Source organism: Antennarius striatus, chromosome 15 (genome assembly GCF_040054535.1).
Source record: "Antennarius striatus isolate MH-2024 chromosome 15, ASM4005453v1, whole genome shotgun sequence".
Lineage (NCBI taxonomy): Eukaryota > Metazoa > Chordata > Actinopteri > Lophiiformes > Antennariidae > Antennarius > Antennarius striatus.
In genome coordinates, this window is record NC_090790.1 from 9,487,304 (window position 1) to 9,502,128 (window position 14,825).

Genomic DNA, 14,825 nt, shown 5'->3' on the forward strand with positions numbered 1-14,825 from the left:
CAGCAGGAATATGTGTGTTACAAACCATGTAAACTCTTGTAGATATACAGTATGTGCCATTGCATATATGTTACATGTGCATTCATTCATAAATGGATATAATAAATATATCGGTAATTGTGTTGGAGACTTTATTAATTACTGCACACTAAAATTGTTTTAATGTGGACTAGAAGAGTTCCAAATGTATCAAAATTAAAACCTTGGGCTCTTGAAAGTAATAATGACAAATATGTAAGCAAAATTATAGATATTTTTGTGCACTTTAAACTTCACCATGGTAGCAAACAGCATCAGTGCTTGTAAAAGGTCATGTTTTTCAAAAGCTTTACTGCTATTGAATGTATCCCCGTCATTTCATTTGTTAAGTTGAAGGAGTGGGCAAACTGAAAAAAAATATTTGGGTATTATATTTTGTTGAGTTTAATGAGATTTCAGATGCCACACATCAAATCCTTCACTCACAAATCAAACTCATATCAAGCTTGGAAAAACCGCTGAATGGCATGCCAAGGACTGGGAACAAAAATGCAACTGCAGTAACAAAGCCTTTGTTCTTCAAGCACTTTCACAACTCTTCTCAATCAAACAAGAACTCCAATTTGTGTTAGCTTTCATCAAAACCATGCAATAGACCCAGACATGCCCAGGGTACCTGGCATGCATGGTGGGTGGTTCTCTTCTTGCTTTTGCATTGGCTTTATCTTATAGGAGAATCACTGACTATCTTACACAGACTATACCATCACTTGACTCAATATGTTCAGACACAGAGGAAATACATGAAAGATTCCTCGTGTGTGTGTGTGTGTGTGTGTGTGTGTGTGTGTGTGTGTGTGTGTGTGTGTGTGTGTGTGTGTGTGTGTGTGTGTGTGTGTGTGTGTGTGTGTGTGTGTGTGTGTGCTGTCATGCTTATCTATCTGAACAGCTGACGGGGATATTGCATGGAGACAAAAAAATAATTTGAATTAGCTTGATGGAGGAGAGACATCATTGATCCCAAGGTAACAGAGACAAGAGAGCACACAGACAGAACTTCCTAAAAGATAGTCATTAATATGTGAGTATCTTAAAATTATCATCACAGCACATGAGGCAGTACTATCTGATGAACACTGCCCGGCTCTGATCTTGCATCAGTCATCTTTATTATAGCCTTGATACTTCAACTTTTAAGCACATAGTAGCACACTTGAAGTCGTGAGTTTTTGCATTCAGTTCGATCTTCAGAAAAGATCCTGTTTTTTTTTTTTTTTTGAGAGGCTGTGGTTCATCGTGGCAGTTCGGTGCACAAAACACTCCACCTTGTCTTTATTTAGATAAACTAGGTTTATAAATCCTTTTACAAAACTGAAGAAAGATTGTGGAACTTTAGTGGGCAGCTACGTTGATAAGACATTTTCAGCACTGTCAGGATCAAATCAGGCTTACAACAGAATTTCCTTATCTTATAAAGCACACCCGTCTGCAATCACTGCTGCTTGCATAAAGATGTGAATGAAAATCAAATGCAGAATGCTGACCACAGCATTCTACAACATAGATCAGAATAAAAAAAATAAAAAAGTACTATGCGAAACGTACGATGAGTGCAAATTCACAAGATGTGTTAGCTTTATTTAGTCTTTAAGCCTTTATCTCTACAGGGACTTTAAACTGCATTATTTTTACTGTAGTACGGACAATCAATTTAAACCTTGTTTTTCAATCCTTAATATTTAAAAGCCCATTCAGTCATAATCTATCTGTGATCTAATTTGCAACAGATTAGGTTTGAGGAGGGTGAATGGAGCATATCCCAGATGACAATGAGTAAGAGGCAGGGCATACTGTGGTCATGTAGGCACTTAATGACTAGTATGGACAAAGAGACACAACCTGCATGTCACAGAATTGAAAGAGGATGCATACAGACTTTAAATTGAGACTTCTATACTTAATCTAGTTTAACTAAATCCAAATTCCTACAAAGGTGTGAAGAGTTTAAGAGTAGATTTCAAGTGGGCTTTCTATGGTTTGCATAAAAACAGCTATATTTGTGACTTCTGACTCATGGTAACATCGAACCAATGGTTGTTTCTTATTTTGAAGCACTGTAATCACATAAAAAGCAAGAGTGTGCTGCAGTTTCCAAGTAATTTTTATCTCACATATAAATCAAGAACAGAAATTAATGAAAAAAGTTATGGATTTTATTTTCCATAGTTTATTAATGCTCACATACTCTAAAATTCTTTGAGTAAATTATGTCTAAAAAAACATTGTTATGTTTGTTGTTTATTCCACATAACTACACACAGAACACTGAGTTTTGTAAAGAGGATTATTATTGATGCCCAACGTCTTTATGATATGTAGACAAGAGGACATGATTGATAGCACAAACTACAGAATACAGAAAGAGAGAATAAATAGCAAGGGACAGGAAGATGACAGACTGCACTTCAGAGTCTCAGCAGAAAGCGTGTAGTCAATTTTGACTGACATCATTCTGACATTCATCTTAACTGGCATCCTGTAATTTATATCTATTATTCAATCATTTTTGTCACATTAACAGAGAATAACAATGGAGGCAAATAGTGAATGGACACCTCCTATTAAAATGTGTATAAACACTTGAAATGTGTGCCTGCACAGTATTGGGAGTATGTGCTATTTTTAAGTTTTTCATATTCAAAGTATTGATTAGTGTGTGTGTGTGTTTGTGTGTGTGTGTGTGTGTGTGTGTGTGTGTGTGTGTGTGTGTGTGTGTGTGTGTGTGTGTGTGTGTGTGTGTGTGTGTGTGTGTGTGTGTGTGTGTGTGTGTGTGTGTGTGAGTGATTCCTGTGCCACTTGACTGCACAGGACATTATCTGCGTAACTAACTGTGGGACCATCATCACATGGTTCCATCCATCCATCCGTCCGTCCATCCATCCATCCATCCATCCATCCATCCATCCATCCATACATCCATCTATCCATCCATCCCTTTTGATTCGTCCATGGCATTACAATGTGCTTCAGCCCCGTGAGGGTGAGGAGCTGCTTGTATGGGTGCTCTATGTGTTGATATTGAGGTTATGTGTGAATAAATAACGTTGAGAGCAAATCACCCACTCTGTTCAAATCTTCAAAAATCGACTGTTCTCAAAATTCAGGTCAAATACAGTATATTAACATATTAGCTTAATACAACTTGCAGTCAATGGATCCAGTCTATACAGAGCTGAGAGCAGCATTAATGCTGGAATTAACAAACGGTATACTAGCCACTCATCATGATAAATGGATGAGATATCCAAGAAAATATTAATTATAGTTATAGGTTCATATATGCTTGTTGAGACAGAAATCAGTAAAGTGGCCGGTTAAGATGTCCCTTTTAATTAGTTGAGTGCAGCCAATTAGTGAAACCTTGTTCTCCATTAGTGATATGTGTCCATCTCTCTGTCACACATGTACAGTACACACACACACACACACACACACACACACACACACACACACACACACACACACACTAGTCCAATACAATGCGTAAATTCAGTTTCAGTAAGGTCAGCAGGAATAAGGAATGATAAAACTAAAAGCATATCTTATGTAGTTACTTGATAATAATGGACGTAATCAGGGGAACGGCAGTTTCACCCCAACACTTTTTCATATTTTACTCATCAGTTTTTTGTCATTAAATTAAAATCGAAACGATCACGTTGCTCTAGATAAGTTATTCACATTGTTTCCTCTGATTTTAATCTCATAGAAAATTGGAAGCTTATTTGTTGCATGATGATTTCAGTACATCAAAGTAATGTAATACTGAATTTCAAGGCATAACACCAGACACAAGTTTGACCTTGAGTTCAGGCTCTCTTCAGCGAGAGATGTGATGGAAATGCATGTAAATGAACGAAGATGTGTCATTCATAACTACAGTCGTTCATCACCTTCAAACACAAATAACAAGCAAACCAGGTTTTGTCCTTTCCTGCATACATCTTCTCCTTAGCCTACAATTGCTAATATGTCAAGCTCAATAACACACCTGTACACACAAAACAAACATGTACTGTAGTTATTTCTCGATCATGTAAACAACAGATTGTAAATAGTAATGCATACACAATTTTAGTGTTTCTTGATGATATTATGAAGCTACTGGTCTTTTGCTCTCGTATACAATTAAAACTCCTAAAGCAGTCATTTAAATCTCATTTAAAGGCTAGAAAGGGGAAACTTGGAAAATGTCATTTCTAGAATGTAAATCATTGTAAATTTTCAGAAATTAATTGGCAGCAGATTCACTTGCAAAACTAACCAAAATATATCACAGAAAACCGACATGCCAGTGTTATAATCCCTTAACCCAGACAAGCCAAAATTGTTACTGTTTATGTGTATACAGGCAGGAGGCCTAGAGGAAGACCAAAAGGAGGTTTATGGATGTAGTGAAAGAGGACATGAAGCTAGTTGGTGTGAGAGAAAAAGGATGCAGAAGACAGGGTTAGACGGAGGCAACTGATTCGCTGTGGCGACCCCTGAAGGGAAAAGCTGAAAGGAGAAGAAGGATGTGTATACAGGTAGTCCTCAACTTACAACTCAACTTGCTACATGCTAAATGCTACATCAACAATGGCATTACTTAAAAAAACTGGTCAATTGTTTCTTGAAGTGTTTTCTTCTTCTCCTCAAGGAGTATTGCATGATTTATGAATAACTCTAGGTAGATACTGGAATTATATATATTCCAATAAGATATTATATGTTTTTTAAAAATGTATTTACTGTACAGTAACATAATGTTATGTGCTATTCTATTGATTTTAAAAGTTCAATATTTGTGGCAAACAGATGTAAAGTAGAGTGAAATGACACAAACTTGATTTATTATTTTTTGGTATTCCCAGGTAGTTGATGTGAACTCTGCACAGCTGACTTAATATTTTATTCACAGATTACTGGTAATTGTGCTGGCGGAAGAGAGTCTGACATACCTTTGACTAAAACTATTCTCCTTCCTTCGACAGTGGAGGGTGACAACCCTGTGTCCTTCACTTCTGACATCCTGACTCACGGTCCACAAAACAGGGTTACTGGCTCTTGCTCCCAGGAATGCCACACCATTCTTCAGCTTAACCCTGTGACAAGAACAAAAAACAGCACAAAAAAAAAAAAAAGGCAAAACAAAAATTAAAGTGGAGCCGCCAACAGTGCAGCTCTTCAACTGTAGATATTTATGAATACATATTCTTGATTTTGCTGCCTCTAAGACAGCAATTCTCAAACAGTGGGGTGCAACCTTCAGTGTGTGTGTGTGTGTGTGTGTGTGTGTGTGTGTGTGTGTGTGTGTATGTGGGGGGGGGGGCAACCCCCGGGAACGTGCATGGTGAAACTACCATTTCCTTTTTCACTGACGGAACACAGTAGATTGTAATTGCACATCCGCTACAGTAAGTGGCAGTGGCGCTTTCACGTCGACATGTAATGTGCCATTAACATACACACACACACACACTCACACACACACACACACACACACACACACACACACACACACACACACACACACACACACACACACACACACACACACACACACACACACACACACACACATCCAAGAACATTAAACTACAGCTGCAGAACAAAACATTGCATTGATCAATACAAACATACTAATTAATGATAGGCTTTGATAAATTACAAAGTTAAAGGAAATCTTTTGAAAGAATTCTGGTTGCCAAGGTTTGGTAAATCCTTTTTCCAAACAGTAAAATTCACCTGTATAGTTAATGTCTATACTATACAAGTATAAACAATGCCATCATCCAAATTGATATTTCGCTGAGCGTCTGCTATGCCTCGGGGTTGAAAAGGGTATGGTTGCTTTCCTATGAGGGATTTCACTGCATGATTTTAGGGTTACGTGTGTCTTTTCAGATGCAGAAGTAAATAGCACATTTAACAATGTAAGATTATGTCCATGTGTCAGAAAACTCAAACAACCAAATTGCACCTTGATCTGTTGGCTACAATTTCCATGCAGCCATGGCTAGGCCTATTACACAAACAGAGATGAGGAGCAGCCCGCCTACTCCTCCTCTGTTAAATGTTGGTGCATTTGCTCATGTGTAGTGAAGTGGAGCTGCTGATGAGACAGGATTGGGAGAGAACCAAGACACTGTGTCCGCTGGCCAAGGACCACATAACTGCTTCAGAAGATGAGCACAGCTGTTTAAATGGCAATGTACTCTGTGCAGATGCACCTCTCCTTTAAAGTGAAGGGAAGATGGCACTGTGATTGTTTCAGTTGATGTTATGCTTAAAATAGCCTTTATACGTGCATGTTTCACCTTACTTTGCACCAAGGATATGTGCCACTTAAATAGCAAGTAGGGGTTGGAAAAACCTGAGATGCCCCTTCGAGTTTAAGCCTTAGATTGTTGAAATAGTCCCTTACATCCATTTTACTCTGTGTTGCTATCAGCTCTCATTTCATTACAAAATCTTGTGACCCTGCTGAAGCAATTTCAGCATCAGGTCTTCATATCCAGTGCCTAGGCTGGGCTCAGGCAAATCTCTGTTAGAGCTTTATTTTTTATCCAAAAACTACCACCAGTATTTGAACTCAATGATAGGTTGCCTGCTGTACTACATATGGCTTCACTGTCCCTTCAGACATGATGACATTGGGATGTGTGCATATTGTGAATGAAGTGAGTGAGTATGTGAGTGACTGAAAAAAAAATTAAGATTGACATAAACTCCATTAGGACAATAAATGGCTGAATTGAGACTGCATGCTGGATGATGGAGGAGTCTTGATGTCATTAGTACTGTTTGATGTCTAGTAAAATCCCACCATTCAGGATGTCTCTTAAGAAAGAGGCTACAAAGCCCCACTACAGTTACAATGATTTAAAACTGCAGCAACTATACCACCTTAGCTCCATTCATTCGGTCCTCCATCACTATAATTACTTATCAGTCCGTGGGAGGTTATATGTATGCACAAGAACAATGATTTCCTCCACATCAAGTACAGACACCTTGCTGCTGTTCTCTTTCACCTTTTTCCCATAAAAATTATATTGAAGCATTTAAGTGGCTTTTGGTGCTTCCTTTTCCAGCACTACAAGCAATGGTTCTTGTTCAAACCATTGGCATGAACGTAGCACGAAATTTTATATAGAGAAATAAGAAAGTTTCAGCAAGAAAAAGGCAGATAAAAAGTGAACCACCTCCAGGATATAAAAAAAGGTGAGCCAGAAAAACATTCCTTTTCAGAGTGACATGAATGCTGGGTAATTTTTTTTCCTCCCTCATCAAAATAATTGCAGACCGTTCTATGCAGTTCTGCACTGAAAAAAAAAAAAAAATTCAAGTATGAAGAAAAAAGTGAGCGTTAACTGGGGGATAATGACATGACAAACCATGCAACAGTCGTTAGAGGAGCACAGTCATTTCATCTTCAGTGTTCAGCTGGTCTTCTTTGAACGGATCCATGCTGCAGCAGCGGTAATAACTGGCCCTGTGTTCGTCTCAGCTCCTGAAGAACAAAGATTAAGGCAGCTGGTGTAGTAGACACCAACAATAACTAGGAGGAGAGGATTTATTGCCATCTGCCCTCTTGTTTGCCAGCCGTCACCTTAGTCACAGTAATTACTACAAACTCACAAGCAGATTCAGCACTGAAAGCCAATTTGAAGGCAGAAGTCCTGTGATGCCGAGCAGCAACTTATTCTTCCTCATTTTGCCTTCTGCTATTGATCAGTCACATTATAAATTATGTCAGTTATACTGTTTAATTACTAGCTGTCACTGTAATTTTAGTATAAAAGTATTAAAAAAAACCTGACAGATAAATTATGTTTTGAAAATGTTCTTGTTTAGCTTTATCCATAAATATATCAAAAAATTCATGAAAGAACTGAAAAAAATTGATGGATGGTGTTTGTCATTTTATTTTGCATTCCATTAAGTAAAAGACTATCTATTAATCAATAAATCAACTTGGTTACCCAGCTTTCTTAATTAATTGATCTATATTGATGTACAACAAAGGAAATCACTGTTATTGTCCTTGGTAAGTCTTTCTTTCTCTCTCACTATGTTCTTAAGTTTTAAACTGTGTCATCATCTTCCTTTCAGTGTCACTGACCTTTATTATACTTGCTCTTATTTTTTTTTATCACTTATATATTGTTTTAGGGGGTTAAATTAACAAATGGAATGTGGTAAATGAGATTGGTTTGGCTAATATGATTTCTGGTGAGGGAGGAAGGGGGTGGTTGGCAATAAGGGAAAGTAATTTGAAGGGAGGTCTCTTTTCACATGCATCAGCACTTGAAGCTGCCTCATTAATTCCGTGGAAACCCACATCAATGGGATGAGTATTTACAGATGAGTAAAGGTTGTCAGATAAGACACATTTCAGTAATTCCTGATTGATGTTCAGAAATGACATCTCATGATGTCAGCTACCTAAACAACACACCTTGTTTCTGGAATAGCTCTCTCTTAATCAAATACCAAACTACATTAATATTAATGAACTTTGCACAACAAGAAATTAAATGGAATATAAATCATTTCCAATAAAATTAAAGACAACAAGTCTTGTATGCAAATAAGAACAATTTGCCAGATGTTAAAATATGTATGCGCTCATCACAATAATCTATCACAATAATAAGGTTACAATTATGAATTAAAAACCAAACTGAACAAAAACCAAATGCAGTGAATTCATAAAGAATTCATAGGGTTTTATAGACTAATAATGAGATCAGAGATCAAATGTTGACAACTGTAAACAATAGTAGCTACCAAAGAATTCAAAGTGGTATTTGATTTGATTTAATCTCTCTACAGCTTTTCTTAATTACTGATTAGTTATGCAGATTGTTACTAATGTAAAATAAAAATACAATGATATTACCATCTGAAAAACAATTTAAAGTCATACATCTAAATTATTTAAATAAAAATGATTAAAATTAGCAATTATAACAGCAAAGTATTTTTTAAAAATGTGTGTAAAACATATTTTGGCTACTTGTACAAAACCTCTAAACCAATTCTCCTACATATCACAGAAAGCAGTAAAGGATACAGAAGCCAAGAAATTTCAAAACAGTAGTAGTTTTTTTTTAATTTTATTGTTTAAAATGTAATGAACCATCCTAAACCTTGATAATGTATTAAAAAAATTAAGTAAAAGGACACTACATTACAAAATAAAGGACACACACTAAATATTAGGCTAGCCAGTGAACAGCAGAATATATTTGCTTTAAAGCCACTGCAGACTTTAAGATAATAAGGTGGTTACATGCTTTCTTTCAAAACTGTATTGCTTACTTGAGGGGTAAATATAGTCTTTTGGTTCTTATGAAAATAAATAAGCATTTTAGAGAGAAAGAAAAAAAGGACTCACATCAAGATTGATAAAGAGAAAGCCAAAAGGAAGGAGCTGTTTGTTTGTGGTGATCACAGGGATTTAAGGTTGGTGGTATAGATTTGAGAAGAGAGAAAGAGAGCAAAGGTTCACAGAGACCACCATGGTAGATTAGAAAAGACAGGTGTAGTATCCTTGTAGATGGAAAAAGTACAAGACTGGGGAAAACTTTTAGGAGGGGAGAGTTGAAAAGAGATACTTATTGGTTACGAGACTTGAAAAACAATGTGTAGTTACTAATGGTACTTTTTTTCTTTTCTGATATCACATTTCCAAAAACAGGAGGTGAGGTAGGAATTACAAAAAGCAGAGAGCCACCCATGACATCCTCAAAACACCATTTTAAAAGTTACTTTAGCGACCATTCTTTTATGTTTAAAAGAAGAATAAAGAAGAAATTTTTCACTGCGCTGCCACCCAGATGATACCATATCATTATTTATACATATGATGAAATGGTGAAGAGTGGGGTGGTGGGAAAAACTAACCTTTAGTAGAGCACAATGAAGGTGAGAAAATTATCTCTAACAGCAGCTTCACACCACACAGAACAAACCTCCAGTTCTTACCATCATAGAAAGGCTGCAGAGGCTGAAGGATGAAGGGATGTACATGAAGTTGTAGACAAAATGGCTAAAACCTGGTGGAATTATGTGTCCATGCTGCAAAATAAATTTACTTGTCAAGAGGGGCGGCAGTGGCTAAGTGGTAGAGTGTGAGCCCTTGGATCAGTGAGTGTGAGCTGATGATTGGAGGTGTCGGCTCACCTCCCGGCCACTACCAAGGCGCCCTTGAGCAAGGCGCCGTCCTCCTTACAAGCTGGTCAATTGGGGCACATCCTGAAAGTGCTGCTCGTCACTCTGCCTCCCCATGTCTGTATGATGTTGTGTGAACTAACTGCATGCTTACAGGCCCCTTGTGTGCTGTTGTTGTGCTTCAGGGGCCTGTACACACACTGTAACTACACAGAAAATGTACATCTGAGTGAAAATGTAATTTTCCCATCTGGGGATCAATAAAGTATACTTTCCTAAGACATTTTAAAATGTTAATTCAGTCTATAAATGAGGAGGCTAAGACAAAAAAGCAAGATAATTAATACAGTTTCCAATATTTTGCGAAATGACTTCATCATTTAAAATCACTGAAAGACAAGCTCCCAGAAAAAGCAGACACTTGTAAAATTCACAATAATTCTTGAGGTTCAGGTTTAGCTTATTTTCTGACCAAGAACTTAGTTTAGCTTTGTTCAATTACTGACAGCTGGCAAAACTGGCCAGATCACATTGGGTTAGTTGAGTTGTCACGTATCCCTTGATTCTCAAACACCTGCAGTTAAATCCATTCATGAAATGGGTACACAAGCTGTTGAGTACAGAATACCAGTTTCTTTTATACCCCTCATTTTCTTGCTCTCCACCTCCCTTGCTCAGAAACAGAATAATCTCCATCACTTTAGGGTAAAATTTAATTAGCTAGTGGCCAATGACAGGTGAACCATACTGAGTGCCATTTCAATAAATTAGTGAGGTGAAAGAGGGTCGCATAGGAGATATTCAATGTGTCAATTAACTGAGGAAGAGTAGTTTGTAGGGGTGAACAGACAGATGTAGAGATAAAGTCTAATTTAACAATAAGTTTTATGTTGTTCTTCCTATTATCAGAGCTACTTAGAAGTGCTACAAACATCAAGTCGGAAAAAGAGAACAGACATATTAAGGAGTTTCTCTAGGTCTTCTTTTGTCTCCCTCTCACCTCTTTTTGGATCTCTGCTTGCAAAACATTCAGCTTCCCTCACTGCATCCACAAATCCACCCTGACCCCCAAGCTCTGATGTCCTTTATCGTAATTTTTTAATTTGGTAAAGGATCCAGAGATCTTGCATAGTCTTTGTCACTCTAATCCACTTCATTTAATTGCCTCATTTCATTCAGGTAATTCAACCAGCCCCTGCAGGATGCATCTCAATTTACAGTTATTGGACCAACACATGTGAAATTAAGATGTAATGTTGAAGAAGTTGGAAAGTTTTGTAGCTACTCAAGGAGCTAGGTCAGGTGGACAGTCAAACTGAAATACTCTATCTAAAAGGCATGGAATGAATTGCAACAGAATTGTGAAAAGGCATCCATGACTCTCAGAGGAACATTGGGGGTCACCTGATCATTTTTATTTCTATTGTCCATTACTGTTAATCCAAGTACTTAGCCTATTTCTATCTTTGAAGGTTCATTGTCTTTCTGTCTGCTCTTTTCAATTGCCATGACTCAATGTGCTTGGAAATAAATCAATGAACAAATCCATGGACTTTAAACCTTCAAAATAAGTAGAAAATAGAGATAGGCACACCAGTGACACCCATTGCACTCAGTGCATTCAAATTCAATAGCTTTGTATCAAATTGTAGCTTGTCTCTAGGCTGCAGATACAGTGTGTGGTTGTTTACACATTCCAATCTGAAAATATGGACAAATATGAGTATTAGAGCCAACCAACTCACCAAATACGCTTTTGTTTTTTATTTGCCTTGGAAAATCTCAGCCATCAAGCACCCGCCACCAGCAGCCCTTCCCGTGTCTTAAATAACTAGCCTAAACTTTCATCACTGAACTTTCATCCAAAACCCCTCATTTTCTCTGGCCGTTGTTGCAGAAAATGAAGCCCACAGGCATGGGACTCACAAGGGCTTTACCCGTCTGAAATGTCAGTTTAAGTTCTCAATGACAGTGACGGCCTGACGTCTGCAGGACTGACAGCAGCCAGGGAGTGCATGTGTAGTTACTGAAGCACTGAAGGGTTAAATGCTATTCATCTACCCAGGGACATAGTTGATCAAAGGGAGTACTCCTCGAAGCACTACTTAGTCATTTCAACCCTTAGTGGATTGTATTGAGTGCTGCTTAATTGAGGAGATGCTGACTGCCACCAAACACTCGAAATTGTTTACAATCAGGTGGTGAAACAAAGAACACTATTGTCCAAGAACAACACAAGCTATTTACCTTTGACTCAAATTGGACAGAATTTGATTGCCTGAGGCCAAATTGTCTTCACTTCCACATCCACATGTCTTAAAATACAGTGAACAACAATTTTGAGGAACTCTTTAATTAACAGCAGTCAGATGAGTCACATATGGACCTTGGACTTCAGGTCAAAGAACAAACTCCTGCCTTTGGAAAAAAGTAGAAATAACTGTCAGCAGAGTGCGGCTGACATCAATGAGCTGAGGTTCAAAACCTAAGACGGCCATACCCTCATGACATGAATGAATCCATGACAGATCAGAGCGATCACATGGGCAGGGAGCACTGAGAAATGAATCGAATTCAGACAGGCTCCTGGGCTTGTCAAAAGAAAGGAACATGTTGGCCTGAGTCAGATTTCAAACATATGTTTTAAGAAATTATCTTGGAAATGTGATTTTTTTTAAAAAAATCTGTAAATAAATACAAAAAAAATAGTTATATGCCAAATTTTTGCTGTTTTAAAATGAGAACTCTGTGAATAAGCTGAATAATGAACACAATGTGCAACTCCATTAAACGCTATAAGGAAAGAAAAATATTTGTTGCTGTAATGAATGAAAAATAAAGTACTATTCAAGTATTTGGTGTCATAGTCCAGTCATACCATACAAAGCATTTCATATTAAAAAGAACTAATTAATCTTGCTTCAGCTAAATATTAATATTTCATTAGTAAGGCTAATGGAATCCTTTAAACATAATTTTGTGAGCAAATGCCTCAAGAATGCAGTGGTAATAATATGATGAGATAGCATTAATGTGGAGCCTGTTTCTGCATAATGCATGGCTGCCATTTTGTATGCCTGAATGTAACCCATACATAACCTATAATAGTGGGGGTGGGGAATGCAATTAAAGTATAATTCAAGAGCAGAGCACGTAAATCTGAAAAGAAAGTGGTAGCTCCCAAAAACGGCTAAATATACTGTATTAAAGCCTATAACTTAGAGCTGTCATTGACTTTGTTGTCCTCAACTTGTCTTTTGTTATCTGTCGCATCCTGTTGAAGGTTTTTTTTTAAAAATAATGCAAAAAACAACAACCAAACAGTTAAAAAAATGATGACAACAAATAAATGGTATTCCAAATGAGGCAAAAGGTTGAATGTGGGTCGTTAATGACTCAGATCACAAAGAGCTCCATTTTTGCAGCGACTGTTCTGGAAAGCAGGCCAACGAGATGATGACACTGAGGATGGTGATAGAGCAACCCCAACTGTGGCTACAAGCGAGTCACCTCGAGTGAAACCACAAACCAGCTTTGACGATGCAACATTTGATATATTATATTCAAGAACTTCCCCTCTCTGGTGCACAACATGTACTTTTTAAGTTTCATTTGGTTCACACGATTTGTTGAGAAAGCACGGGATTTCAGATTAACAATAACTCGATAATATGTGTCACAATTTCTTTATTTATTTTCCATAATTGCAGAAATGTTTGCCAAGAAGTGGACCCAGAACTACCAATTTTTCTTTTGCTTTAATGTTGGATATCAGGAACTCACTACTACTACTGCTGTAGATTAGCCCAAGAAATTAGGTCAGGTTGCTGCAGACAGAAGCTTGATCCCTATGGCTGTCATTTGAATGGAGGCCCATCTTTTCAAACAGAGGATAGCGCAAACACATGCAGACACAGCTCTAAAACCATTTTGATATAAGGTTGCTTCCAGGGGATAAAACTTAGTCTTCACATTGGATTTGATGGAGCGGAAGGATGATCCAGGACTGATCCAATATTAGGATGGACACAGAAAGAAGCCAAGCTGTGTAATCTCAGGATGGAGCTGGACAGATTATGGCAAGTTAGTAAACCTGATGTAAAAAGGGTTACACAGATTAATGCTGATGCCGCTGGTTTGTGGAGCTATTGCACCCTTACATTAACACAGAACCATCTTGTTGAGCCTAATGGAAAACATAAACTGAATCAAATTCATATGACTACAATGTTCTTTTCATACTTAGAGCGGTGCTGGAACCCCGACCTCTGTTGTCTTCACATATTCAACGCCTTTGACTTTTGTAAACCTCAATTCAGTTAGGGACACAATATTGACTTCATAGACAAGCTAAATCATTTGGTGATTTGCTTTACTGTCTAATAATAACAGATCAGAGAGAGCAATCTCATATTTCAATACAATACTCCATAACAGTTAATGACGACTTGTTAATGACTTGGATTTCCCAAAATAAATGATAAAGTATATCAAAGCAGACAAAAGGAGGTCAAAAATTGCTGCAGTCATTGAATCATGAGTATGGTATCTAATGTCAGAAACAATGAAGACATTCCTCCAATCTGTAGTCCATGAACCAAAAACAACCTATGTGTCAGAATGTC

The 14,825-nt window shown here is 37.5% G+C and overlaps 1 protein-coding gene across 1 annotated transcript in view; it reads right to left on the reverse strand.

The window, feature by feature from the left end:
* Nucleotides 1–14,825, reverse strand: part of si:dkey-112m2.1 (transmembrane protein 132C) — a 138,253-nt gene that overhangs the window by 52,268 nt on the left and 71,160 nt on the right. Inside the window, exon 4 of the mRNA XM_068335102.1 lies at nt 4,980–5,123. Within this exon, the coding sequence (XP_068191203.1) occupies nt 4,980–5,123 (144 nt within the window). The remainder of the gene's footprint in view (nt 1–4,979; nt 5,124–14,825) is intronic.